Source organism: Talpa occidentalis, unplaced genomic scaffold, assembly GCF_014898055.3.
Source record: "Talpa occidentalis isolate TD23 unplaced genomic scaffold, MPIMG_talOcc4v2.1 talOcc4.9, whole genome shotgun sequence".
Taxonomy (NCBI): Eukaryota; Metazoa; Chordata; class Mammalia; order Eulipotyphla; family Talpidae; genus Talpa; species Talpa occidentalis.
Genome location: NW_023605305.1, coordinates 61,483,963 through 61,511,958, shown reverse-complemented (window position 1 = coordinate 61,511,958; position 27,996 = coordinate 61,483,963). Strand labels below are relative to the sequence as shown.

The 27,996-nt window shown below is 43.8% G+C and overlaps 1 protein-coding gene across 1 annotated transcript; it reads right to left on the bottom strand.

The window, feature by feature from the left end:
• LOC119236796 (cytochrome P450 2J2-like) lies at positions 1 to 27,949 on the bottom strand. The gene is made up of 10 exons (XM_037500761.2): positions 27,892 to 27,949; positions 27,353 to 27,711; positions 21,051 to 21,213; positions 17,318 to 17,467; positions 15,692 to 15,852; positions 13,010 to 13,186; positions 10,044 to 10,185; positions 6,394 to 6,581; positions 3,169 to 3,307; positions 1 to 1,837 (listed from the first exon to the last, which is right to left on the bottom strand). The coding sequence occupies exons 1-10, from the start codon at positions 27,947 to 27,949 to the stop codon at positions 1,659 to 1,661; spliced, it is 1,716 nt and encodes a 571-aa protein (XP_037356658.1). The 3' UTR covers positions 1 to 1,658.
• Positions 27,950 to 27,996: the final 47 nt, after the last annotated feature.

Below are 27,996 nucleotides of genomic sequence, written 5' to 3'. Positions count from 1 at the left end.
TTTATTGGCGGAAGGCTGTTCCAGTGTCAGTGGGCAGGCTAAGGGGCAAATTGAGGGGCACCCTGAGACCCCCAAACCTTACACGCTTTATATAGGTTCTACTATTTAAAGACAAACATACTTGAAAAGAACTTTAATAGCGTAGAGAGCAGAGAATATAGTTAAAAGTTTGCCCATGAAACCCCAGGTTACCCATCCCCTCGAGGGTAAAGGCCCCAAGCAGGGCAGCTGAGGCCCAAAATCTTGCCACAAGTGTAAGGCACCTTTGGTGGGGAACCATGAGAAAGAGGCAGAAGGGGCCAGGTAAGTCTGGAAGGAGCCAAACCAAAGCACAAGCCAGGAAATGGTCGCTGTTGTCAGCCTCCCCACGGGTCTCTCACGTCTCTTCCAATCGTCTCCTTTCGTGTCCCCCAAGTCTGGTGCAAGTCCAAGGCCAGGAAGCGAGCGCGGCCTCTCACAAGTCTGCTCCTCTCCTCCTCAGGCCTTCTCCCAAGTTCCCCCTTGTGTCCACCCTTCCTCAGCTCTACCTCCCACAGGCGGGGCAGGATATGTGGCACCTCCCCTGTTAGAATTCACCAGCCTCAGCTGAGAGGAGACAGGGGAGCCATCAGAACCCAAACAAGACAGAGCGGCCCACCTGTGTCAGTCTTTCTGCGGCCTGGAGACTCCCTTGGGCCCCTGGGTCCTGGCAGCCCCTGTCAGGGAATCAGGGCTGGGGTCCAGAAAGCTCCATCTCTCACCCTCAAGTTGGCTCTGAGGACCACCCCACTTCACCCTGGGCTCAGAGGGTCCCCCCACACCGGTCCTCTCACAAAAGGAAATCGATACTAACTAGATGTTTGATGATATTAAGGGATTGTTGTTAACTTATTTTTAGTGTAATAAAGATACTGTGATTTCATTTTTAAGATTGACCTGAGCCACTGCAACAGGCCAGAAGCCTTGGCACATCTTAGGAAGGAAGGAGGCAGATTCCAGCCATGACTCTTATGATATGCTGGAGGGGCAGGAGAGGCCACTGAGCAGGTTTTCTGATCCAGCAGACGGGGTAAAGGAGGAGGGAGTCCTGGAGCCCTCAGTGGCTTTTGCAGGCTTTTATTGGGATCTACTGGGTACATGGCAGGCAGTGGTGCTGTGGGGCCAGGAGGCTGGCAGGCCTTCCAATCCCCAGCAAGTCTTCACTCTGGGCTTTCCGACCTTCTCTCACGTTTTCTATGCTCTTCTCGTGGCTCTGCTTCTCTCTCAGCTTCTCTGTTCCTCAGCTTCTGCTGGTGTCCCTTAAAAGCCGCCCTTAAAAGCCCAGTTTCAGCCCAGGTGAATCCCATCTACATATGCCCACACCCTACTCCAGGTGCCCGCCATCAGGCATGCATTCAGGACCGCAGGGTTCCCTCATCTAAACTAATGGCGGGAGAGCAGAAAAGCCTGATACTTTTTACCTTACCCTACATATGCTTTATAGATTCCCTACTTAAATCCACTATTTCCTCTGATTCTTACAGCGAAGAATCCAACTGAATCCAACTGTTTCCCCTGAATCCAACATTTCCCATCTTTCCTGAGAGCCACTTTCATCCTGTGCCCTCACTTCTGAGCAGGCACAGTGCCTCAGAGGACACGCCATTCTTCTTGTTTCTGTACCTCTCCCTCCCAGCACCTCATGTCCGAGGCACAGCACAGATGCGGTAGGTGACTGGGGCGATGGTGAGGCCCATTCTGAACTTCAGGCTCAGCTGCTCATTTTCTGGGGGCCTGAAGGTAAATTTTTGCATAAGGGATGTGAAGAAAATAAACAACTCAGTTCTGGCCAACTGTTCTCCCAGACACACCCGCTTTCCTGAAAGACAGAAAAATAAGTTAAGAGGTCAGTTTTCCCTGGTGATGAAGGTCCTGGCAGGATTGAGACCTTCTAAAATCTTTTGCTTAACAAAGCAGAGGGATGGCCTGCTAGGCCCCAGGGCTTTATCAGAATAGCTCATTTAATCAACCAGCGCCTAGGGGAAGTTGCACTCACACTCCAATGTCTCAGCGTCATGCAGGTGAAATGGGATAAAGAACAGGGTGCCCGACCGAAGGAGTGTGAGGCCTGGCTTGACCTGCAAAGTGGCTGTGTTAAAAATCAATGAACAGGGCCTCCTTGGCGGTGCAAGGGGTTAAGACACTATCCACAGCGACTGCAGCACCAGTTCGATCCCCGGCCAAGGAGCCACCCACATGGTGCAGCAGACTTCTCCTGACTCACCCGCTGGTCCCCTCAGCAGTGTATTTCAGTCAGTCTGCCTGTTCTGTTCTCTACTCTGTCTCTGGTAAAGCCTCTCACCCCTCCCCCCACTTCTGACCTGTACCCCGGTTCTTGCATACATGAATAAATAAATCTTTAAAAAAAATCAGTGAGCAAATAACAATGTCAAAACCAGATTACAAAACTCTATGTTACTATTTTTCAGCTCTTAAAAGACAACTACCCCAAAATATGAGCAAGTGAATGTCAGGTCTGGGAGAAGGCATCGCTCCCCGAAGCTATGTTCACCTTTTCATTTTCAGGGGACACAGATGGCATGCCTCTCCATGGCAACTGAGTCAACCTTCCCTCGAACAGCCTTTCTTAGAAATGGGGGTTCTCATGGAATCTTCTTTCATACCTTTTCAATTGCACACTATATAAATGCATTAACTAGATTTTTAAAGGGCATTAAAATGTAAAAAGACAAAAGAACCTCTTCGGGGACTGCTTAGAGAAGAATCCCACCTAGTTAGATCAGTGACACATAAAGTCACTACAATGTCCAGAATGATGAGCGATTGCCCATTCTTTTATCCCTTCCTCATCCTGTTATTATAAATCAGCTCCATTTAAAAGTCCTAGAAAGATAGCAAGTGTCCAGCTTTCTTTGTGAGCTAGAGGTGGGATCTGAGTCTCTGTCCCTGTGTTCTAGAAGACAGAACAAAGTGTATCAGCAGTTTCCATCACAGGCAGGGAGGTTTTAAGAAGTGAGGCAGCCTGAGCAACATCCAGCCCAGGAATCAACCCTGAGAAGCGGGGAACAGCAGAGGGAGCCTCGAGGGGGAGTGCGGCTGGAGACATTTCGATGAAAGCAGAGAATGACACGAGCGGGGAAGAGCTGAGAGAAGAACTCTGATTTGTCACACTCCTTTATTACAGCTTACCTACTGAGAAAGGCAGGAAGGATTCCTTTTTCTTAAACTGTCCATTCTCCAGAAAATGCTCCGGGTTGAACTTGTCAGGAGTGGCCCACACTTCGGGGTCCTTGTGCAGTGCAGTCAGATTGGTGATGATCGTGGTTCCCTAGAGAAAGGAGCAAAGACTCAGGCAAGATTCCCTCCCCACACACTTGCACAGAGGGGTGGCTGTCCCTTGGCTGCCAGCCTGCTGAGGCTGATCCCCAGGACCCTGCTCTTTGCTATACAACGATGGACGGCAATTGCCTGCTGGGAAATTGATCAGGGAGTTTGGCTACCCTTGCCAACAGGCTGGATCTTATTCACAGGGACATGTCAGTGGAAGACTTGGGAGGGGCATGCACACTGCCATCTGCCAGTCAACACTACAGGAAATCAATCCTGCTGCTCTACTCAGGCAAGTGCTAACTTTGGCGGCTCTACCAAGGGCAGATATAGCCCATTCATCTGTTTCTCCCCTTCTCTCCCATCCAATGTCATGTACACACCACAAGAAGGAATCAGGCTGCCCAGGGAACGGGACTGCTGTCCATCAGGGCACATAGCAAGGAAGGCGCCCTCTCAGCCATGAGCCCCTCCCCTCCCTCGCTATGTCTTCAGGTCCTGCAGCGAGGCTGGCCCATGTTACTTTAGTTTCTCTAGATTCCATCTCCTCCATTCTATGTCCGCCACTGCTCACTTAGCCCTGCCCACCACCTTGCTCGCCTCTACTCCTGTAATATTCATCAAATGTCCTCATTCCCTTTTCCCTTTCAATCTGCTCTGCACTCTGACAGCAGAGCGTGCTCTGGACATGATTACTCATGTCACACCCATGCACACCTTGATCTCGAGAGCCTTCAGTACCTACTCATCACTCTTAGATTAGAGCCCCTCACCTGTCCTGTCTAAACAGGAGAACCTGCGTATGTGCCCACCTCGGGCAGACCTCTTTCTGTTTTGCAAACACGCCATGTTCCCATTCATTTCCATGCCTTTTAAATGCTGTTCACCTTGCCTGGAGTGTCTTTCCTCCCTCCTTTGGCTCTAAGTTAATACTTAATCCCCCTCAGCTCAAGCATCACTTCCCTTTGGAACCCTAATCTGACCCCCCACCACCCCTACCCCCACTCTGGCTAGCCAATATCTTTATGGAAGCAGTGGGTGTTTGTCTTCGGTTGGTTATCATAGTTTGAAAGTGTGGACTTGCACAATTATTTACTTAGGGTTGTTTTCTAGCTCTGAGCACTTTAGGAGCTTGATGAATACTAAAGAGTAATAACTGTTATTTTGAGTACTTTCTATGATAAGCACTGGATTAAATGTTCTTACATGCATGACCTTATTTTACCTCCACATGTGAGGTAGATTTAAATGCATTTTACAGATAAAGACATTGAAACCCTGAGACGTTAACCATTATGCCCAGAATCATACAGTGGGAGAAACATAGCCATGATTTAAAATAGGTCTATTTGTCTATTTGACGTCAAAATTATGGCTCTTAACTTCTACAACATACAGTCAATTAGATCTCTCAGTTCCCAGGATGGTTATTCAAGTTGATGTTAAAAAGCTGTGGTAGGGGCCTCCCTGGTGGCACAGGTGGTTGAGCGCCGCACTGTGAAGCTGTCCGCAGACTCTGCAGTGCGGGTTCGATCCTGGCCGGTCAGCGAGAATCCCACATGGCGAGGCAGACCTCTCCTGTCTCGCCCGCTGCTCCCCTTCAGTCCGTCTGCCTGTTCTGTTACCCACTCTGTCTCTGGTGAGTCCTCACCCCCTGCATCTTTGGCCTGTAACCCAGTTCTTGTATAAATAAATAAATCTTAAAAAAAAAAAAAAGAAAAAGCTGTGGTAGAAGTAATCTGTTGAACTGCGCAGGTTCCCTAGAGTTAAATGAGTCACTAGGAAAATGTAAATAGAACCTGTGGAATAATTTAGACCTCAGCCTCCACCAACAAGGTAATTAGTAAGAAACAGCGAATGCAAAAACTGCCACAGTAGCTGCTTTTCCTGGCTGGGCAGGAATTTTGACCCAGGGTAGTCCAACAGGCTAGCTCCTCTGGCTCCTCCCCTCGAGGCTGTACCCAGGTGTGACACACTCAGAGGGACTTGGGAAAGCTGGAATGGACCCAGAAAGGCAGGCCAAGGCAGTGAGAAGATCCTGCTGACGTGCAGTGCGCAGACAGGACATCTGTGGAGACATCCGTGGAGATGAGGAGGCTAGGGTGTGCAGAGAGGCCCGCATTTCCTTGCTGAGGACAGGGGATTTAATACAGATCAACTGAGAAAAAATGGGATGGAGACTCTTGAAAATCAAAGAAAGCAACTCCTGTGGAGATAACATGATGGAGAATAAAGAAGTTGAGCCTGGGAATCAGGAAAGAACAGATTCTGAACCCAGCTATTGTTACTTGGTAGTTGAGAGAGCTTATGCAAGCTAATCACTCCCAGAGCCCCAGCTTCTCAATTTATAAAAGGGGAATTACAGAATTATTCTAAGGATTAATGAAGACATTTTTTAAAGAATATATATAGTTGATGGTACATCACCACCACTTAATTACTACTGGTTTCTTTCTCTCCCTTCCTTTAAGTAATATTGTCCACACTTAGATCAGTTTCCCTCGTGGAGCAGTACTTCATGGGGTTGTAAGTAAAAGCTGGGAGAATTCTTGTGGGGTATCATGTTAGAAACTCCAGCATTTGATATTGGTACAAGTAGTCTGAAATGTCCCTGTTTATTTTAATACTTTATAACCCAGCATCGTGAAACAGAATTTTCTGTATTAAGTCTAGGAGGTCTCTGGGGCTGTGAGGTGCCCTCCAGGGCATAGGGAAAACAAACAAACAAACAAACAAACAACAACAACAACAAAAAAAAAACAGTCTCACTGAGAACTCTGCCTTATCTCCACAAAGAGTCACAAAACCCTGAAAGTTCCACTGCAATAAAGCCAGGTTTTGCCTGAACATGTTTGGAATCCTAAGAGGAAGCTTCTTTGCCCTCCATCAAAACTGTAAATATCTAGTTGAACTTAATGTTTAAAAGCCCACACATGGAGAAAAAGACCCTACTCTTATATCGGGTAGAATATAGTTCTCTCCTCTTTCATTGATTCCTTTATACATGACTACATCTCAATTTTCAAGTTCATATTCCTACCATTTAAAGATGAATGTAAAGCTCTGAGGCTGGTAGACCCTGCTCACCTTGGGCAGGTGGTATCCGGCCAGGGTGGTATCTGCCGACACTATCCTGGGCACATTCAGGGGCAAAATGTTCCCCATTCTTTGCACCTCGTGGATGACAGCGTTGGTGTAGGGCATGGACTCTCGGAAAGCCATACCCGGCTGCTGGGACTGGCCAAGCACTCTGTCGATTTCAGCGTGTACTTTTACTGGAAAATAAGAGAAGCTTCTATTATTCTTATTATTCCTTAGCATTCTGTGATACTGGTAAAGCTAGGAATAGAATAACGAGAATCAATCAACATGGCTAAAATTATAGAAGGTTGTGTAGACTCTAGATTCTGTGGGGAATATGAGTGGAAAGAGGGCCTTGGTGTAAGACAAATCTTTATAAACTCTTGCTCTACAACATTTTTTTTTCTTTTCCTTTTTTTTTATAGAGGCATGTTTTATTTATTTATTTGTTTGTTTGTTTGTTTGTTTATACATGCACTGGGTACAGTCAGAATTGCGGGAGGGTGAGAGAATTCACCAGAGCCAGAGCAGGGAGCAGAGCAGGCAGAAGGACGGAAGTACACTGCTGAGGGGAGCAGCGGGCGGCAGGAGAGGTCTGCGCTCCATGTGGGACCCTCCTCTGGTGGCCGGGGAGCAGCCGGGGATCGAACCGGTGCCGCAGAGGCCGCAGGCAGCTTCGCAACCCAGCGCTCAACCGCTGTGCCACCGGGGAGGACCCTCTCTACAACATTTTTGCTGCAAGTTATTTAAAGTCTTTGAGAATTAGTTTCTTCTTCTCATGAGTGACGATAAATCTACCTTCATCGTAAGGATATTTTGAGATTTATGTGAACTGACTTAAGTGAATAGCCAACAAATGAGTAACACCGCTAATTGTTCACCCAAATTACCTTTCCTGTTTCTCTCCAACAACAAGATTTTAGCTCATTCCCAGCCAAAGTCTACAGTTCCCAGGTTTCACAGTGACTAAATGGGGCCACATGACTAAGTTCTGGCTAATAGAGCATACCTATTCACTGCAAACTGTAATACTTACGTTAAGCTTTTAAAGGAAGGGAGTGTGCTTCCTTCCTCTCTGTCCCTTCTTACTGGTGGAAAGGCAGCCCCAGTGGTGAGCGATCTTTGAAATTGCCCGCCAAGGAAATATTCTAAATACACCAGGGCAACAAACTGGCAGGAGCCTACAACCCAAAGGACTCTTCAGAGTCCAGCTTAGATTTTCTACCTGAAACAGAAATGAACTTCTGTCTTTTTTAACTACCCATTAAAATATTTTTAACAGGGCCTCCCCGGTGGTGCAGCGGTTGAGCACTGGGATGCGAAGCTGCCCGCAGCCTCTGCGGCGCCGGTTCGATCCCCGGTTCTATCCCCGGCTGCTCCCCGGCCACCGGAGGAGGGTCCCACATGGCATGCAGACCTCTCCTGCCGCCCGCTGCTCCCCTCAGCAGTGTACTTCGGTCCTTCTGCCTGCTCTGCTCCCCGCTCTGGCGCTGGTGAATTCTCTCACCCTCCCGCGCTTCTGACTGTACCCAGTGCATGTATAAACAAAAAACAAACAAACAAACAAATAAATAAATAAAACATGCCTCTATTTAAAAAAAATAAAACAAAATATTTTTAATGATAGTAAACTACACAAAACATAAAAGGTATCATTTTAAAAAGTTTTAACCATACTGTTAACGGCATTAAGTATATTAGCATTATTGAGCAACGAATCTCCAGAACTTTTTTATCATGTTAAACTAAAACTACATCCATGAAATAACTCTTGTATCCCAGCCTCTGGCAACCATAATTCTACTTTCTGTTTCTATGGATTTTACTCTAGATGTCATGCAAGTGCATCATACAGTATTTGTTTTTTTTGTGACTGGATTATTTAACTTAATATCCTCAAGCCTCATCTGCATTATAGCACATGTCAGAGTTTCCTTCCTTTTTAAAGCCAAGTAATATTCCACTATATTCCACATTTTGTTTATGTATTCATCCATGGATGAACACTGAGGCTATTTACACTTTTTAACTAATGTAAATAATCCTGGTATGAATGTGGTAGGAAGCTGTATTATTTTAAGTCACTTATTTTGGAGCTTCTATTACAGAAGCAAGTCTATATCCAAACATGATAGCTTTTAAACTTTTTTTTTAAAGATTTATTTATTTTTATACAAAAACTGAGGTACAGGTCAGATGCACGGGAGGGTGAGAAGATTCACTGGAGACAGAGCAGGGAACAGAACAGGCAGACTAAAGAAATAAATTGCTTAAGGGAGCAGCGGGCGAGACAGGGACGGTTTGCTTCACCATGTGGGATTCTCGCTGGCTGGCAGGGATTGAACCTGTGCTACAGAGGCTGCAGACAGCTTCACAGTGCAGCGCTCAACCGCCTGCGCCACCAGGGAGGCCTAGCTTTTAAGCTTTTTAAAATATATAATTCACAGTTACAAATGCAGTGGGTGCAGTGGGTTGAGCGCAGCGCCGTGAAGCTATCTGCAGCCTCTGGAGTGTGGGTTTGATTCCCGGCCAGCCAGGGAGATACCCACATGGCGTGGCAAACCTCTCCTGTCTTGCCCGCTGCTCTGTCTGCCTGTTCTGCTCCCCTCTCTGTCTCTGGTGAATTCTCTCACCCTCCTGCACATCTGGCCTGTACCTCGGTTCTTGTATAAATAAATACATCTTAAAAAAACAAAAACAAAAACAAATGTGTTTTGTATAATGACTTAGAATACACACACACTATATGCAGTTTCATGGACAGACTATCTTTAGTACATGGCAAAGACTGATCTTTTCTATTTTTATTTTAGGGAATAAAGTTAATCTTGTTTTAATGAAACAATTCCCATTAATAAGCAGTCACTACAGTTTAAAAAAACTATCTCTTAACAATCCCATTCCTTTAAGTGCTCAAACCATTCTGGGATGTGGAGAAAGAAAAATTATTATAACAGACCCTGTCCTTGAATGGCCTGCAATCCATGGGGCCGATGTATGAATAACATGTGATGAGCAGAATAACAGAGGTGAATTAGGTCATCTATAGAAGAAGCAAATGCTAGTTTTTCCTACAGGAGTGGAGCTGTATATCAGACAAGTTTGTATTTAAGCAGATTCTTCATGCAGAGCCAGCACTTGACCATGTAGAGAAATTAGGGAACTGCATCTTTGGTGGAGGGAAGAACAGAAGTGATGGCACAGAGGTGTAAATACAGGAAGAGCAGAGGAAAGGACAGGTAGTTTAGTGAGGCCACTCTGCAGGGCAGATGGAGTTGAGGCTGGATAGGCAGGAAGACGGACATCAGAGAATATGATATATCAGGCACAGGACTTTGAACTTCATCCACAGGACCATGGAAGACATAACTAAAAGGAGAGAAAGTTATCTGACCTGATTTCATGTGAAAATACAGCTTTTCCTGGAACTCACCACAATGTCTTCATTGTTTGACCCACTAGAATCTGAGTTTCCTGATGGCAAAAGCTTTGTTATTCCTGTTATTATGTGGATCCTTCACAATCCTGAAAGGAAACTTGAAGGATGGGCCTGCCCTTGAGTCTCCTTTGCCTTGTGACTGTCCCACCTTTCTCTCTATTGCACTGTGCTCTCCTCTGGCACAAATGTTGAGTCAGTCTGGCCCAGGAACACTCACCCTGGATATCGGGGTTCAGGGCCATGTAAAGCAGGGCCCAACGCAGCGTCGTTGAAGTTGTCTCTGTTCCAGCAAAGAAGAGGTCCATGGTGCAAAAGATGAGGTTTTCTTCATTGAAACTTGAAGTGGCATTGTCACGATGCTAGAAAGCACAATGTTTATGTACTTATTCAGAGAGTTCTTGGCTGCCACACCACACAGAGCTTCATTGTGGGGATGGAACATAGAAGTAAGGATCCTCAGGAGAAAAGCCTTTCCCTCTGGCCTGCTCAGGAGGCAGAGACTTACTATAATAGCATCCTCTGACCAAAAGCTGGAAGCCTACGTAGCTTGAGTGGATGAAAATCAAGATGACTATTTTTCTTATGCCTATGATTTGGGAGAAACTATTTGTATAAGGGAAAGAGAAGCTATAGTACATGTAAAGACAGACTTAGGTTCCAATATCAACCACATCATCTACTATCTGTGTGACCTGGGGTAAGCTGCATTAATTTCCTGTTTTATAAAATAGAAATAACAACACATACCCCTTAAGATAGTACTGTGAGATGCCAATGACAGAGCTAATGCCAATGACAGCAAATTCTCAACATGTGTTTTATTGATATCAGAAAGAATAAGCTGAGGGCCTCCCTGGTGGCGCAGCGGTAGAGCGCTGAGCTGTGAAGGGGCTCGCAGCCTCCGCAGCACCAGTTCAATCCCCAGCCACCAGCAAGGTCCCACATGATGTGCAGACCTCTCCTGCCATGCCCGCTGCTCCCCTCAGCAGTGTATTTCGTCAGTCTGCCTGTTCTGCTCCCGGATCTGGCTCTGGTGAATTCTTTCACCCTCCCGCGCTTCTGATTGTACCCAGTGCTTGTATAAAAAAATCTTATAACAAAAAACTTTAAAAAAAAAAAGAAAGAATAAGCTGAAATCCCATTATGTACAATTTTTATATCTCTCCATTAATCTTTTCCTTTGTAGGTGGAAACTCTCCAATCCACTATCCTCATAGCACCCATCACCTTTACAACTTTTGGTTTTGTACCTGCACTCCATGTAGCAAGTCTCCTCCTCTGAGGAAAAAACAATGTTATATCAATATCATTAAAGATAAATCAATAAGATGAAATAAAAGAAGGAAAGAAATCCAACTCCAGGAGGAGAAACAGATAATTTGATGAGTGAAAAATGAATACACTGATGTCATGATGTATATTAATCAGCAGGTAACCCCAGATATCCATATGACTTTCCTATAATGTTGAAAGTGGTATTAGAAGGGAAGGGAAATATTCCTCTCAGACCTTGAGCTTAAACTCTGGAATGTTACTCAACCTTAGCTGTGTTCCTAATTGGTGCTTGAGAAGGTGTAGATAACTGGGCACAGACTCAACTAAAAATAAGACAGGACATTGAGACTCAGGTGCTATTTTTCCTGCTGTGTATAGCTACTTTAGATGAGGGCAGAGACTAGAAGAAGAAAAGGCAGGGTTTGGGCATTCCCAAGGTCTCAAATCAAATGTTAGTAACCCCCTACTTGTATCATCAAATCCTGAGTTATTGCCTATACTTTATGAAATACTGACTCTTTTTATTTCCCTGTGGTAGCTAAATGATGTCACACAACAAAGTCCATGTGCTAAGCTCTAGAACCTATGCACATTATCTTCTCTGGCAAAAGGGACTTTGTCACCTTGTGGAGTGGCAATCTTGGGAGTGGCATGGGATGGAGGAAAAATAATTGAAAGTCCAGAGAGAGAGAGAGAGAGAGAGAGAGAGAGAGACCTAGAGGGGCTATATCTCTGGAGATATAGTGCCAAATTCCAGGCCAGTCTCACATTTATTTGGTATCAGATTCAGGGAAGGTGGGCAAGTCCATGGAGGAATGTGCTTGGAGGGGATGTGGATTGGGGATGCATAATAGTCTGGCACAAGATAGGGGACAGTGAGTAGGGGCCATTGTTTGGGGGTGGGGGGATGGGGTGGTGTACATTCTTGCTGCTGATCAAAACAGCCTGTCTCTAGTCCTTGTTTACACTTAATCTGGCCATAATCATAATGTCTGCCATAATATCTGGTCATAATATCTGCTGTTTCCTCCAGATATCCTCATACCAAGACTTTTTTCTTGGTGAGAAGCTCCCTGTCTGACTCTACATTTAGCTTAACCAGCAACAACTTTAGGTGCCAAGCAAAATCCTAAGAACAAGGAGGGCTGGGGCATCCATAGAACTTTGTAGCTATGGTTAAATTAAGGATCTCGATATGGGAAGTTTATCCCAGATGATCCCACCAGGACCAATATAAATAATCACAAAAGTCTTTCTAAGATGGAGTCAAGAGAGTTAGAAAGAGAAGATGTAGGAATGATAGCTGAGAAGATGCCACCTTCTGACTTTGCATATGGAAAAAGGGGCCTTGAACCAAGGAGTATAAGGTGTCTCTAAAGCTGCAAAAATTAAGGAAACTGATTTGCCACTAGAGTCTTCTGAAGTAATCAGCCCTACAGCCCTTTGACTTTAGCCCATTGGGACAGGTTTCAGACTTCTGATTTTCAAAACTGTAATAAAATTAATCCATGCTGTTTTAAGCCACTGGGATTGGGTAACTTGTTACATGAATAGAAAACTAGTATACCTCCATTTGCTCTTTAAGAACAAAACTTGGGGGTCCTCCCTGGTGGCACAAGGGATTAAGCACAGCACTATGAAGCTATCCACAGCCTCCTCAGCAGGAGTTCAATCCCTGGCCTGCCAGGGAGCAACCCACATGGTGCAGCAGACCTCTCCTGCCACACCCGCTGCTCCCTTCAGCAGTGTACTTCAGTCAGTCTGCCTGTTCTTTTCCCCACTCTGTCTCTGGTGAATCCTCTCACACACACACCTGCACACCCGCACCTCTTGCCTGTACCCCTGTTAAAAAAATAAATCTTTAAGAAAAAAAGAGCAAAACTTAGAAAATAACTTTGCTTTCCTTACCTTTTCTATTTCCTTAAGATAAGCATCAATAAAGTCTCTTGGTTTATCAGGATCCCAGTCGCTCCTGTGGTTTTTAATCACATCAGCAACAAACAACTTCAGTTTCTCCCAGTAGCTGAAGAGTTTTTTGTGGTGTCCAGGAAAGAAATCCATTATCCTTGGTATGATATTATAGAGCTAATTGAGAAAAACAATACAATTGTGGAGACATGGTGCCCGATTTCCTTACTTAACCATTGGAGTCGCACTTGACTAATCCTACCTCTCTCACCCTCTTCTGTTTGCCCCAGAGAAAGCACTTCAGCCTTCCATTAAAAATGTAGCCAGTGCAGACCACTTCTCACACCGCCATTGTTTTGTTACCCTTGTGCAAAACACCAGTATTTCTTACCTGGCTGCCTAATAGCCTCCAACGGATTTCCTGATTCCATGATTAACTTCATTCCCAGGCTATATTCTAAAGCACTGCCAGAGAGCTCACTTCATTGATTAATCAGATCATATCAATCCTGCACTCTCCTTTCTTCAATGACTTTCAATGACACTTAGTTTGACATCATTGCCTGGACCTGTAAGCTCTACATAAGTTGACCCCTCATGCAACTGTCATCTCCTTCAGTTAACACTTCCTGCCATCTTACTCTCCCTTACTCTCGTCAGTCCAGCCTATAGATCTCTTAGATAACATCAAGGATCTTCCTGCTTTAGGCCTTTGAATTTGCTATTTCTCTGCCTAGCATATTCTTCAAGAAAGGGGTGAGGTTTGGACCCAAAGGTCCATACATCATGAAATTAGAAATTTGGTAATATCAAGTGATCACCATACAGGTAGTGCAACTGCTTTGGGAGCCTTTAGGCATCCTTTATGTCCAGATACATATGCAAGAGAAGTATAGCCACATGAACAAGTTTTTAAGAATGTCAGTGGCAGACTTATTGATGATATTCTCAAGCTGGAAATAATCCAAATGTCTATCAATAGAGACTAGAGCAACAAACAGTGGCAATTCCTACAGTGAAATACTACTCAGAATATTTTCTACAGAGCACTAATACAGATGACTTTTATAATAATATGTCCAGCAAGAGGCCAGTTACAGAAGAGTGCCTCTGAGGAGGCTAGGAATGGATGGGGGAGGGCCTCCTTGGTGCACAGCGGTTGAGCGCTGGGTTGCAAAGCTGCCCGCAGCCTCTGCAGCACCGGTTCGATCCCTGGCCACCAGGTGAGGGGTCCCATATGGTGCACAGACCTCTCTTGCCGCCCGCTGCTCCCCTCAGCAGTGTACTTCGGTCCTTCTGCCTGCTCTGTTCCCCGTTCTGGCTCTGGTGAATTCTCTCACCCTCCCGCGCTTCTGACTGTACCCCAGTGCTTTTATAAATAAATTAATAAATCTTTAAAAAAAAAAAGGAATGGATGGTGGTAAGAGGATGGGGGGGGGAAGTGAGGGGACACAAATGCAATGCAATATTGTGCCTTTTAAATAAAGCAACATAAGTACATAGTTATAAGGCATGTCAACTTTTGTGCCGTACAGGAATGGTAAAAATGTTCTTTGTATACAGCAAATATTTAAACAACATATCAAACCACTAAAGTCAATAGATAGCTGAGGTCAATTTTAAAAAGTTTTATTTAACTTAAAAAAAAACAGGAGAGAACCATCAGTGTCTGCTATCAGCCCCCAAATCCTTAACAAGATGTAGAAATGTAAGCAAGGCAAATGGTTAAATTGCTCTCAGACATGAAGAGCACAAAAAGAAAAAAAACTTTATCGCTGAGTCTTGTTTACAGATGAGTCACAGCAACTACCTTGAGGTGTGCTACAAGGCCTGCTGGAAACTGAGAATGTAGATAAAGGAGCTACCCAGAGGCAGGACAGCTTGGAAAAACTGAACTCCTGGCTCTGGACTTCTATTATAAACAAAGTCTTTTGTAATTAGCTTGGACAGATGGGACTTTGGTCCTATGGTCACTGTTAGTCTAATATGCTTACTTCTTTTGATCATTGGCCCTTGTCTCCTGAATCACATGGTTGTTTTTGTCTCCAGAAGGGGAGATACTAAAACTTCCAAATTATCATTAGTCAAGGGCTTAGACATTTGGGTTTATAACTCTGTGACAACAACTCAGATTAGCTAGGATTCTGCTCCTCTGTGGGCCCCCAATCCTCTGCCTGCATTCAGCTGGAAGTATTTCCAGAAGACGTACCTCTAGCAATTGCCAATCAAGAATGAGGACCAAGATATAGACAGGAGATGGGAATTATCATTGGCCTAGTAAACATAAGTTCCTTGTCCTTGTCCTGTTTATCCTTGCTCTGCTTCTGTCTATCTTTCCTTTCAGACAAAACCAGAAAACCAGAAAAACTTACTGAAACCACATTGGAGGTAGAAATAAGAGGAGGGTTAACCCACACACAGCCTCATTAGAATAGTCAAAATCACACTCACCAGTGCTATGACAAATCTAGTCAAGACCAAACTTAGAAGATAAAAGGGCATGCATTCAGCTCTGGAAAGCCCTGCCTATTTCTCTGAAACCCTGATGCTCAGTACTCTTTAACCTCTCCCTTTCTAACTAAAACTGATTTTCTCCCATCTACTCTTGAATCTCGAGTTTTGGTTATGAATGGTGAGTAGCCAGACCTCTAGAAAACTGTTATAAAAAGAAAACTGCTTTACCTGGCACCACACTGAAGTTTCCAGCCATGTGACTGCATCCAGCAGCCTCAGCAGCTCCTGGAACTGATCATCCTGGTACTCAAAGCGCTCCCCAAAGGTGACTGAGCAAATAATATTGGAAACTGCATTGTTGATCTTGAAGTGGGGGTCAAAGGGCTGAGCTGGAGGCAGAAGAAGTGATGGATCCTTTAGATGGGTTTGTTTCTATTTTCTATGGAGCATGTACTCTACATGATCTAAGACACTGAGTATAGAATCACATCTGAGGCTCTGGCTACAGGTTCCCACATAGGATCTAACATACAGTAAGTACTCAGCCAAAGCCTGGGAAGTTAATCTGTTGTCCAGAGTGGTTAAAATTAGTAATGGACAGATGAACAGACAGTCAGATATCATATATCAACAGACAATTCATCAAAAAAGAATATCTTGAAGGTCAACAGACAAATGAAAAAAATGTTCATCATTACTTTCAATAAAAAGATGCAGGTTATAACCACAATGAGATACTCTCTCATGCTCGTGAGAATGGCTGATATGAAAAAAACCTCCAACAACAAGCATTGGAGAGTTGTGGAGAAAAAGGGACTCCATTTCACTGTTAGTGCAAATGTAATCTGGTACAACCATCATGGAAAGCAATCTTGATTTACCTTAAAAAAACTAAAAATGGGGTCTCCCTGGTGGCGTGGGGGGTTTAGAACAGCTTTATGAAGAAATCTGCAGCCTCTGCAGCACGAGTTTGATCCCAGGACGGCCAGAGAGCTATCCATATGGCGCAGCAGACCTCTCTTGGCTTGCCCGCTGCTCCCCTCAGCAGTGTATTTCAGTCAATCTGCCTGTTTTGTTCCCCATTTTGTCTCTGATGAATCCTCTCACCCCCCGCACCTCTGGCCTGTACCCCAGTTCTTGTTTGCATAAATAGGTAAATCTTTAAAAAAAAAACAAACTAAAAATGGAAATCCCACATGACCCAGCAATCCTACTCTTGGGTATTTATCCAAAGAAAATAAAACTATCAACACAAAAAACCTTATGTTCCGCAATGTCGTAGCAACATTATTTCCAACAGCCAGGGAGTGGAAGCAGCCTAAATGGCATCAAGAGACAATTGGATTAAGGAGATGTAGTATAGTCATACTACGGAGTAGCACGTAGCCATATAAAAAGATGAAATACAGCCATTTTCAATAAAATGGAGAGAGTTTGAGAGAATTATGTATAGTAAAGCAAGTCAAAATGATAAAAACAAATACTGGACATTTATTTAGAAGACAGTTTGATAATATAAAACATTTTCCAAAACCAGTGGACGTCAATGGACACTATGAAGGTTCTCAGGTTTAAAGGGTGGTGAAGGGAAGAGACAAGGGGATAGAAAGGGTAGTAGTGGGGAAAATAAACATTAGCAGAACTGTCAAAAATAAAATAAAATTAGCAATGGACTTAAAGCCATCCTCTTGTGCTTAATTCTAGAACTCCAAGAAGATAGGGTTGTGATTAGCTATACTGTTAAATCTCAACTGTCTTACCCAGTGCTGGGCAGAGGGCAGGCACTGACACTTGGTATCTTTTCAGTGACTCAATAAACCACCACCTCCTACATCTGTCATGTGAAACACTCACCTTTCTCCTTTTCTATTTCCTGAATGAGGAACTGGGCCTCCTCCCGGATGCGTTCCTCTAAGGTCTTCTTTCCTAAACCAAAATTCCTTAGTGTTGTCAGGGCGAACCTCCTTTGCTCCTTCCATGCCTGGCCATTAGACATGATCAATCCTGGGAAAGAAAAGCCAACATTGTGGTATTCTAATTCTATAATATGAATATCTGGCTAATGACAGATATCTGTAGCAAATGGAGGGAAAATGAAATACATTAAGGTACTTGAAAACTATTCACAGGAATAATTCCAAGGCAATGACTACATTTCCCGATTGCTTACAATGTTAGGCACTTTAGTAACTTTTATGTCTTATGTAATTCAGTGTTCACAGAAACTCTATGAGGAAGACACAGCTATTACCCCTGTCCCCATATTGCTGATAAGAAATTTGATGTACAGGAATAAAGTAAACCTGGCAAGGTCATAGTTAATAAGTAGCTGAGGAGACATTCAAATTCACGGTGTGTCTGACTCCAAAATCATGATTCCTAGCCATGTATACATATTGAAGTATGTATGGCATGCTACATACTAAGAATGCACCCATGGAAAAGACAAAATCCAAACTTGAATCGAGGGAAGGCTTTCTAGGAGAGGTCCCATGTGAGCAGGACCCCAAAAGATGAAGGAATGATTAAAGGAAGCAAGGAATAGTGAAGAATTCATGCAGAAAGAATAGCACAGGCAAGGGGAATAACCATCTTGGTGTAATCAACAAACCTTCACTGATTTTATAGGATGGGTAAGTCAGGTCACTCAAGTCACCATTTTCAGAGCACTCTTCAGTTCTTTTTTTTTTTTTAAGATTGATTTTTATTTATTTGTTTGTTTATACATACAAGCACTGGGTACAGTCAGAAGTGCGGGAGGGTGAGAGAATTCACCAGAGCCAGAGCGGGGAGCAGAGCAGGCAGAGGGAGGTACACTGCTGAGGGGAGCAGCGGGCGGCAGGAGAGGTCTGCGCGCCATGCGGGACCCTCCTGGTGGCCGGGGAGCAGCTGGGGATCAAACCAGCGCTGCAGAGGCTGCGGGCAGCTTCGCAACCCAGCGCTCAACCGCTGCGCCACCGGGGAGGCCCTCTTTAGTTCTTTTTAATACCTGCCTTTGACCTCTAACACCTCAATGAAATCATCTTCCTTGTCAAATCCAGGGAAACTTTTCAACCTCATTTTACTTGGTGTTTCAGCAGCATGAGACTTTTCTTTCTTCATCTCGTTCTTCCGATGGTACTCAGGACACCTCGCTCTCCTGATTTCCCTCCTTATTCTCTGGCAGCAGAAAACTTCCTATATCATTTGCTAGTTCATCTTCTACCAAATTTTGAAATGATCGAGTCTTTCAAGATTAGGCCTAAAACCCTCTCTGTTCTCACTCTATACTCTGGGAAATCTCAGCAATTGCTACAATTTTAAATAACATCTATTAATAGTGACCATCTGTTCTCTCCTTGGTCTTGTGACATATACACAACTGCCTGCTTGATTTTCTGACTAAAAGGCATTTTAAACTCAGCATATCCATTACTGAATTAATGATTTTCTTTATACAACCCACCAAGTCAAACTGAGCAGTTTATCTTCCATCAAATGTTCCTTTTGCCATAATCTATCCATGTGTGTGTCTACCTAGACGCCTCATTCTTCCCCCTTTCCCCTTCCATCTAGGTCATTGTGTCTTATTGGATTTATATCCTGAACATTTTATTTATTTTTTTAAAGATTTATTTATTTATGCATACAAGAACTGGGGTACAGGCCAGAGGTGCAGGGGGGTGGGAGGATCCACCAGAGACAGAGTGGGGAACAGAACAGGCAGACTGACTGAATACACTGCTGAGGGGAGCAGCAGGTGAGTCTGGAGAGGTCTGCTGCACCAAGTGGGTAGCTCCCTGGCCAGGGATCGAACTCGTGCTGCAGTGGCTGAGGATTGCTTCATAGATTGAGTCTTAACCCCTTGCGCCACCAGGGCGGCCCATCTCCTGAACATTTTAAACCCATGTATCTTCACTGCTACTTTATTGGTCTAATCCATTGCATTGCCATTTCTTGCCACCTCTGTAGTTTGAGTTACCACCTTCTCTAACCTGAAATACTTCAACAGTCTCTTGCTTCTTTTATTCTATCCCCTATACTGCAGCCTAAGTAGGTCTTTAAAAGATATTGTTTAAATATGGTGATTCATTTCTCTACCTGAAACCTCTTATTAAAAGGTTTAAAAGCATGGGCCTTCCCAGTGGCGCAGCAGTAGAGCGCTGGGTTGCAAAGCTGCCTGCAGCCTCTGCAGCACCAGTTTGATCCCTGGCCACCGGGCGAGGGTCCCACATGGCATGCACACCTCTCCTGAGCTTCTGACTGTACCCAGTGCTTGTATAAATAAAAATAAATAAATCTTCAAAAAAAAAAAAGATTTAAAAGCAACATTTTGAACAAGAACTTGCATAAATGATTCCTTGTGTAGCTCATCAACTTCATGTCCATTTAATTACATCCATTTAATCCATGTGCTTGAAACACTGGCCACCTTTCATTTCACTGTATTTCTTCCCATCTCTGGGACTTTTCACATCCCATTCTCTCTGCTTGATTGCTTCTTTTTTGAATCGATATTTATTTACATTAACTTTCCCTGAACTTCAGGGCTAGAAAAGGTGCCCTTAATAAGTGTATCCTGGGGCCTCCCCGTGTCCGGGCCTCCCCGGTGGCGCAGTGGTTGAGCGCTGGGTTGCGAAGCTGCCCGCGGCCTCTGTGGCGCTGGTTCAATTCTCCGGCTGCTCCCCGGCCACCGGAGGAGGGTCCTGCATGGCGCGCAGACCTCTCCTGCCGCCCGCTGCTCCCCTCAGCAGTGTACTTCGGTCCTTCTGCCTGCTCTGCTCCCTGCTCTGGCTCTGGTGAATTCTCTTACCCTCCTGCGCTTCTCACTGTACCCAGTGCTTTTATAAATAAATAAAATCTTAAAAAAAAAAATATTACTATAGTTTAAAAAAAAAGTGTATCCTGTTCTTATATTCAATAACATTAAGTTCATCAATACTTCTTGAATAGAATGAAAGTTTCGTGAGGATATGGGCTTTATCTGTCCTGCTGACTGGTATATCACTCATGCCTAGCACTGTGTTTCACATGGCAGAGAGTAAATAAAGTAAGTGGATAGGGAGGGAATGGATACAAAATTTCAAAGAGGAACTGAGAAGCACCAAAAAAAGTGGTGCTTTGTTAGAGAAACAGTCTTCAGCTTTTCATCTAGATTTGTAAATGGTTAAGTTTACCTAGTGATAACATTAAGTATTCATGACAAACTGCTTTTCTTCCTAAACTTTTCTAACATGCACTAGAAGACTTGAGATGCACTATGGGGATGGCTTTTATGGTCATCCATAAAGGATAAAAAGTCATTCTTTATGAGGATGCCTCTTCTTCTGTTATAACAGAGAAATGTGGTTATGTGTTTATTAAAATTAGAATAAGTTCATGCAGGAGGCACAGTTTCTCTCAAACCCCTGACGTTAGGGCTGACCCTGCCAAATCCTTGAAAAGATGCCCTCAACAGGGAACTGTGAGCATCTAGCTTCCTTTAATGGTAGGAAATTTATAATGAATCTGGTCTTTGGGGATAATGGAGAATTATAGAATCAGAGGAACCTTTCATAGACCATAAGAATACCAAGCATGCACATCTTACATTGGTTCTGAAACTTACCATTTGTCTTAAAGAAATGATGTCGAAGAGGCATTACGGGGCGGTCCACAAAGTTTTGGTCCTGGTTGACAAGGGCTTCTTTGATTAAGCCCAATCCACTTATAATTACTGAATGTATAGAACCAAAATCCAGGCTCAAAACGTTCCCATATTTCTTCACATACTGAAAAATAGTTGAACAGTCCAAGTTGAATATGCACAGGTCTGAGCGTCCAGGAAAGGAGGGATAGAGGGTGTCTGTAGCTGGGGGTGGGAATTGTATTGAGGATAGTCTGTGTGGACAAATGTACTTGTGTGTCTTGTTCTGATGAGGAGGTTTCTTCCTATTACCCCTTCTCCTTCACTCATCTAGATTACTTTTGATTCACTAGAGAACACTCATGGTCCTTATACAGCACCCATTCGCATATTCACTCAACATGAATTAAGTGAGCATCCAGGATGTGTCCCGAGCAAGAGGCATGAAGATTTAACTCTTGCAAAATACATGTGGTCTTTAACCTCAAGTCTCCTGGAGAAGGTGAAGGGAAAGATTTGCACATGTGCCTCACCAAAGAAAGCTGAGCTATGCCTAGTGTGAGAATGGTATCGCAAGCATGGCCTTCTCAGTAAAATATCTCCTTATCCAGAAATGAATGCCCCATTCCTCAACACAGGCTAGGTGACAGAGAGTTCATTATAGGCCTAAGGCCAGATATGGAAAAAAGCACTCCAGCTCTGGAGTCATATGTGATCTTGGCTCTATGGTACACGAACTGTAGATTCTAGAGAAGATTGCTCCTGAAACTTAGTTCTCTTGCAATAAAAGGGGGATAATTATTCCTCCCTCAAAGGGTTTTGCAAAAAAGAATGAGAGCAGCAGTGTGAAAGACACTTTGTTTTCTGGTGCCTGGCACACGGCCACATGAGTCTCTGAGGAATGAACGGGCTGTGTGTTCAAAGGGATCTGGACATGTGGTCATGGCAACAGAGAGGATAAGAGCTCATGGGTGATTATGCTAGAGGAAGGCGCACCGTGTTGCGTGCCTTTCACATTTTATCTCACAACCATTCTATGTTAATCATTATTTTCCTTATCTTTCAGAAAAGGGAAACAAATGGTAGCCAAGCTATCTATCAAGTGGCGGAGGGAGTCTGCCAGGCATCATGTAAGACTGGAGGACAAAGACATGAACTTGAGATGGTGTCAGGATCTTAGAGTTTGGTGGGAGTGGCAGTGGCAGTGAGAATGAGAGTGATATGGGGGGGCCTGGGTGAGGCGAGGTGAGACAAAGAGAGAAAATGGAAGAGTGTTGGGGTGTGTCATTACTATGCACCAATGTGCAGATATGCTCACATTTGAGATGAATGACAGTGAATGGTTATCAAAGTCTTTCCGAAACTGTTTAAGAGATAATTTCAGTAGACCCGTAGCTTCTTGTCTGTCTCTAGCTATAGTGGTATCAAACAGAAGCACTCCATTTCCTCCAGGTGCCTGGAGCATCTCCTCACCACCCCCACACACGTATGCATCCCCCTGTCACCTTTAGCACCTTGGAACCCACTATCCCAGTCAGAGCAAAGACAATAGATTCAGTCTCATGCCACCATCCTGCTCTGCTATTGAAAACCAAGTTTGAACTAAATCCTTTCATTGTTCTTTGGGCCATAGTTTCCCTCAGTCTGTGTCCATCTCTAGTACAGTGTTTGCTGTCTTGCTAGAAAGGACAGAGCCAAGAGTCCATCTCAAGTTCCTGTGCCCCTAAAGTACATGTCTTCGCTTCTAAGTAATGAAAGGAACGTTTCCACATAAATCAAGCAGATTTTTTATTTCATCTTGCTGAATGCCTTGATGAACTCTCGACATTACAAAAGGAGTTCTTGACTAATTCAATAAGCATGATTTTGGAACAGGTGAAAATCTCAGCTTAAGCAAAATGACTCCTCACTGACAATGCATACAGCCTAGAATCTCAATTTATACTTGGGAGGGACTGAGCACTCCATTAATATTTACAGAAATTAACTTTTGCCCATGTCTATTTCTGATCAAACAGAATTGGATCAAAAATGGTATGGTGTAATCAACTGTGTAGCCATAGACAGGCTGAATGACCTCCTGAAGTCACTGCATGGACAATGGTACAATCTAACAATTCTTTTTTTTAAAAAAAGATTTATTTATTTATGCATACAAGAGCTGGGGTACAGGCCAGAGATGCGGGGGATGAGAGGATTCACCAGAGACAGAGTGGGGAACAGAACAGGCAGACTGACTGAAATACACTGCTGAGGGGAGCAGCAGGCATGACAGGAGAGGTCTGCATGCCACGTTGGTATCTCCCTGGCTGGCCAGGAATCAAACCCACGCTGCTGGGGCTGCGGACAGCTTCACAGCACTGCGCTCAACCCGCTGTGCCACTGGGGAGGCCCCAATCTAACAATTCTTAAGCGCACTGTGCCAAGTATACTGCCAATTACTTTACATGGATGTACATACATGACTCTGAGTGCATCTGAGAAGACTTCATATGGTAAAGCATTCTTTTCAAAGTGCAACATTAATCCAGTTATTTAAAAAAAAGAACAGAACTATTGGAACAAAGGTTAAAAATAAGGTGGTTCAGGAGACAAAAAGAGGCTTTAAATAAGAAATGAAAATAGAACAAGAAAAAGGATTGACATAGGGGCTATAAAAGACAAACCAAAGAAATAGGAGATAGTAAATTTAATAAGAGGGATGGAATTCCAAACGTAGGGTTAAGCATTTAAAAACATAAGCAAAATAAATGTTTGACATAGAGAAAAATTAGAAGTGGAGTACTAGTGAGACAAGAGATTAAACCGTGATTAAACCATGCAAGAGATATAAAGTTCAGATTGATACAACTTAATCTAAGTGCTTGAATTCAAGAACCAACAAGACAAAGACACAATGAGAGGACAGGAGAAGAGTGAACCAACTCTTACTCCCACCTGCAGAAGATGAGAGGGTCTGTTTTGCAGTACCCCCCACCCTTGTTCCTTGTACTGAGCTGTGTGTGTATATACACCTGTCTAATAGGTAAAGAATAAAAAAAAATAGAAAAAAATGCAATACATGTTGTTTCTATATTTTCTAAATTTCTATGTTTCCTCCAATATTATGTCTTTTTAAAAAAAAAATGCCTAGTTAGATACCCTAATATATTTTGTGAGGGAAATTAATTTTTTTGCTCATTGGTATATGGAAGCTCTAATAAAAAGTTATGTGTGGGTTCTTAGGCAAAAGGAAGGGTAAGAATCTCTCATTCACTAAATTTTAATTTATATTGTTGGCTCATTGTGTATGTATTGTTTTCATAAAGTGTATTTCTCTCCAATAAAGCAAAATAAGGGAAAAAAAAAAGACCTTAAGCAAAACTTCATGACAGTGAAAAAAGTCATGACAGTGTTGGTAGCCTTTTTTGAGTCATAAAATGCTTAGAAAATCTAGTGTATGTCATGGATTTACTCTTCAGAAAACCCTGAATACATGAAACAGTTACACATGCATGCTGTTTCAGGCGTTCACCAACCTCCTGGGGCCTACAAATTTTGGCTATGGATCCTGCTCTCACAGGTCATTCTTAGGGGACTATCCTTGGTTTCTGAGAAGCAATAGTTGAAACTAAAATCACGTTCAATTCAATAGGCTTTAATTGCTTATGAGTTTTGTTGCATAAGAGTTGCCAAGTATCTTCTGATATCATTATTGAAGTATGCCCAGAAGTACAAAGATCAATTTGATAGCACGTATCCTTAGAGTCAAAGTCTCTTGGGAGTTGACTGCAGAAAAAGGGAAGGTATTAGTACATGATGATAAATGCTAAAATGCTGGCAGAAAGGGATATGAAACTAATGAAAGAAAAGATGAATTTCCAAATCAGATAGTGGAGAAATTAAAAAGAGGGAAAATTAAAAATAAAATTAGCAGAATTATTCCTAACATAGCAATAATTATGTTAAATATAAATGATGTAAATTCACCAATTAAAAGACAAAGATAGAAAGAATGAAAAGATATTACCCACCTATACGTTATTTGTAAAAAATTCATTTAAAGTATACTGGTATAAGTAGATTCAGGCAAAAAAATACATACCATACAAATACTAATCAAAAGGGAGCTGACATGGCTATATAACATCAGGTAAAGTTCAGGCAAAGAAAATCACTATGGATAAAGAGGGACATTATATATTGATTTTTTAAAAAGTCAGTTCATCAAGATGACATAACAATTTCGATGTATATGCAACAAATAGTTGAGCTGCCAAACACATAAAGAGAACTAAAACACCAGAACTAAATTGAGAAAAAGAGAAACTGGAAATCATAGCTGAAAACTTCAACATGCCTCTTCTAGTAATTTATAGAATCAGTAGACAAGAAGTTAGCATGGATATAGAGAAATGAAACAACACAATCATTCAATAAGATCTAGTTGACACAGGAGGGCCTCCCTGGTGGCACAACGGGATAAGACACAGCACTATGAAGCTATCCTGCAGCCACTGCAGCACAAGTTCGATCCCTAGCCAGGGAGGTGACTCACATGGCACAGCAGACCTCTCCTGTCTTGCCCACTGCTCCCCTCAGCAGTCTATTTCAGTCAGTCTGTCTGTTCTGCTCCCCACTCTCTGGTGAATCCTCTCACCACTCCCCATACCTCTGGCCTGTCCCCCAGTTCTTGTATGCATACATAAATAAATCTTAAAAAAAAAAAAAAAAGATCTAGTTGACACATACAGAACAATCTGCCCAACAAGAGAAGAATATACATTTTTTTAAAGCATGCACGGGACATTTGTCATCTGTGCAAGACAATCTTTGTTAGGTCCCATATTCTTTAAAACTGCCACCTACCAAACTTGAGAGACTTAGAGAGATCTGACTCCTTTTCCTCTCCCTGCTCTCCAGGTGCTGGGGTCCATTTTAGATTAGCTTGGGAAGCACATGAGACCTCAAGGTTGTGACTGAACACATAGGCATGTGTTTAAAATATTGCAGGTATTTCTAGGAAACTAAACTAACATTTGTTGTGTACCTACTAAAACCATTTAAATGCTGACCAGCCACCATCTTCACAACCACCTCACACAGTATTATCTCTCAGCAAGCAACCTGAGTTGAGAGGCGGGAAATCAGCTGAGGATTCTCCAGAGAACATTGAATATTGGAGGGAATTTTAAGGAATTCAGAGTGACCAAGGCTAGAGAACCATAGCAGGAAGGGGTGGAGGAAGGCTGGGTCAAGGAGGGTTAGATGTGGCTCCCTAAGGACTCTAATTTGGCAGGCAATGGGAGGTACTAAGAAATTTCAAGCAGAGGAACAACATTTTAAAAGAATTGCTTTAGTGAGAAAAGATAGCAGGGAGAGGAGACTCAAGCTGAAGAACCCAGTTAAAGTGATTGTGGGGGCAGTCCACTTGAAAAGTGGTAAGAATTTAGATAATATTATCATCATTTTGTTAGGGGGAAAAAGATGTCCTAAAGCCAGGAACCCGTTCAATATCGGGGCTGCTCTGTAACAATTTTACACATGGGAGATGTAGCACTGGGAACGGAAGGTATATAGCATTTCTTCCCCAAGGATAATAATATTAAAGAGGACAAAGTGGTCATATTACAAAGAGCATGTTCCAATGTGCCAGTCACACTCTTAGTAGCATATTTAACAGGCTGCACAATTAAATGAGTTCAAGAATGTAATATGCCTGGCACACTTACACAGTGACTTGCAATATTTCACCCCTAAAAATATTGCAGAAATAAATTCTAGCCTTTTACCCAGGCATGGGAAGAGCAAGTGATACTTCAGGAATGGTGAGGGCAGGAGAAGATTTATTCCTCATGCATGAGGTCCCAGACCTGGGTAGTCCCATAAGATCTGAGCACCGGTCTGGGGACAACGGGTTTCTTTTATACATAACCATCTTACACTGATAACACTGGTTAGTTAGTGTACAAATTCTTGACACAGGAAAAGGGGAAGGACACGGATCTTTGAGGATGGCCCAGGAGATCAACCTGCCTAGCAGGCTGCCAGACCTTGGTTAGATATGCTTATTAAGGAAGCAAACTTGTTATTTGCTTTACATTTCCAGGTATATGACTCCTGAACAGGGAAAGATTTCCTTTTCTTAGCAGTCCCCTTTCAGAAAGGGCAGGGGAGTCACCCCAGTTGCCCGTGAGGTTCAAAACAGGTTTTCCCAATTTACAGGCAGGAAGGCACAGCCACCCACCCCCGCACGGAAGGTCCTTGCCCTGCAGGTCAGAGTCAGGACCTCCGCCCTCTCCTACCGGCTGAATGTCCTCATGCGACTTCTCAAAGTCCAAGAGGAAGAAGTTGCCAAAGACGGGCAGGCCCGGGGGTCCTGGCGGGTAATTCTTTGGGTGCCTTCTTTTGAGGAAATGAGCAAGGAGCAGAAACACCACGGCACCCAACAGCAGCGTGCGGAGATGGAGCCCGCCCCAGAGGGCGGCCGCCAGGGAGTCCATCGCTGAGGGCGCGCCCGGGACGCCAGCAAGCTCTCCGCGCTCTGAGCAGGAGATGCCACTGCCTGGCTTTGCTCTGCGCTGGCAACACCGCCAGCCCCAGCCCGCCTCTACCCGCCCCGCCCCGGCCCGCCCCGCACCTCGCGCGCTCTCCCCAGCTCTCCCTGGCAACTCTCATTTGCGCTCCAAAGGGACGGATCCATTTCCAACTTTTGGCCCCGCGGACTTAGGGCGCGCTCAGCCAACCTTTCTGCTTGCCGGATGGGTCCCCTCCGCCCCCAGGCACCCTGCGGCCCCTCCTCTCCACCCCGGGCCTGGCGCTGGATTCCCGGGCGAGCCCGTACCCATCTCTGAGTCTTTCTCTGAGACCTTGGGGCTCTCGGGTTTCTGGTTCCAATGCATGTCCCAGAGCGCCACAGATAATTGAGTTTCGTGTTTTTAAACAACCA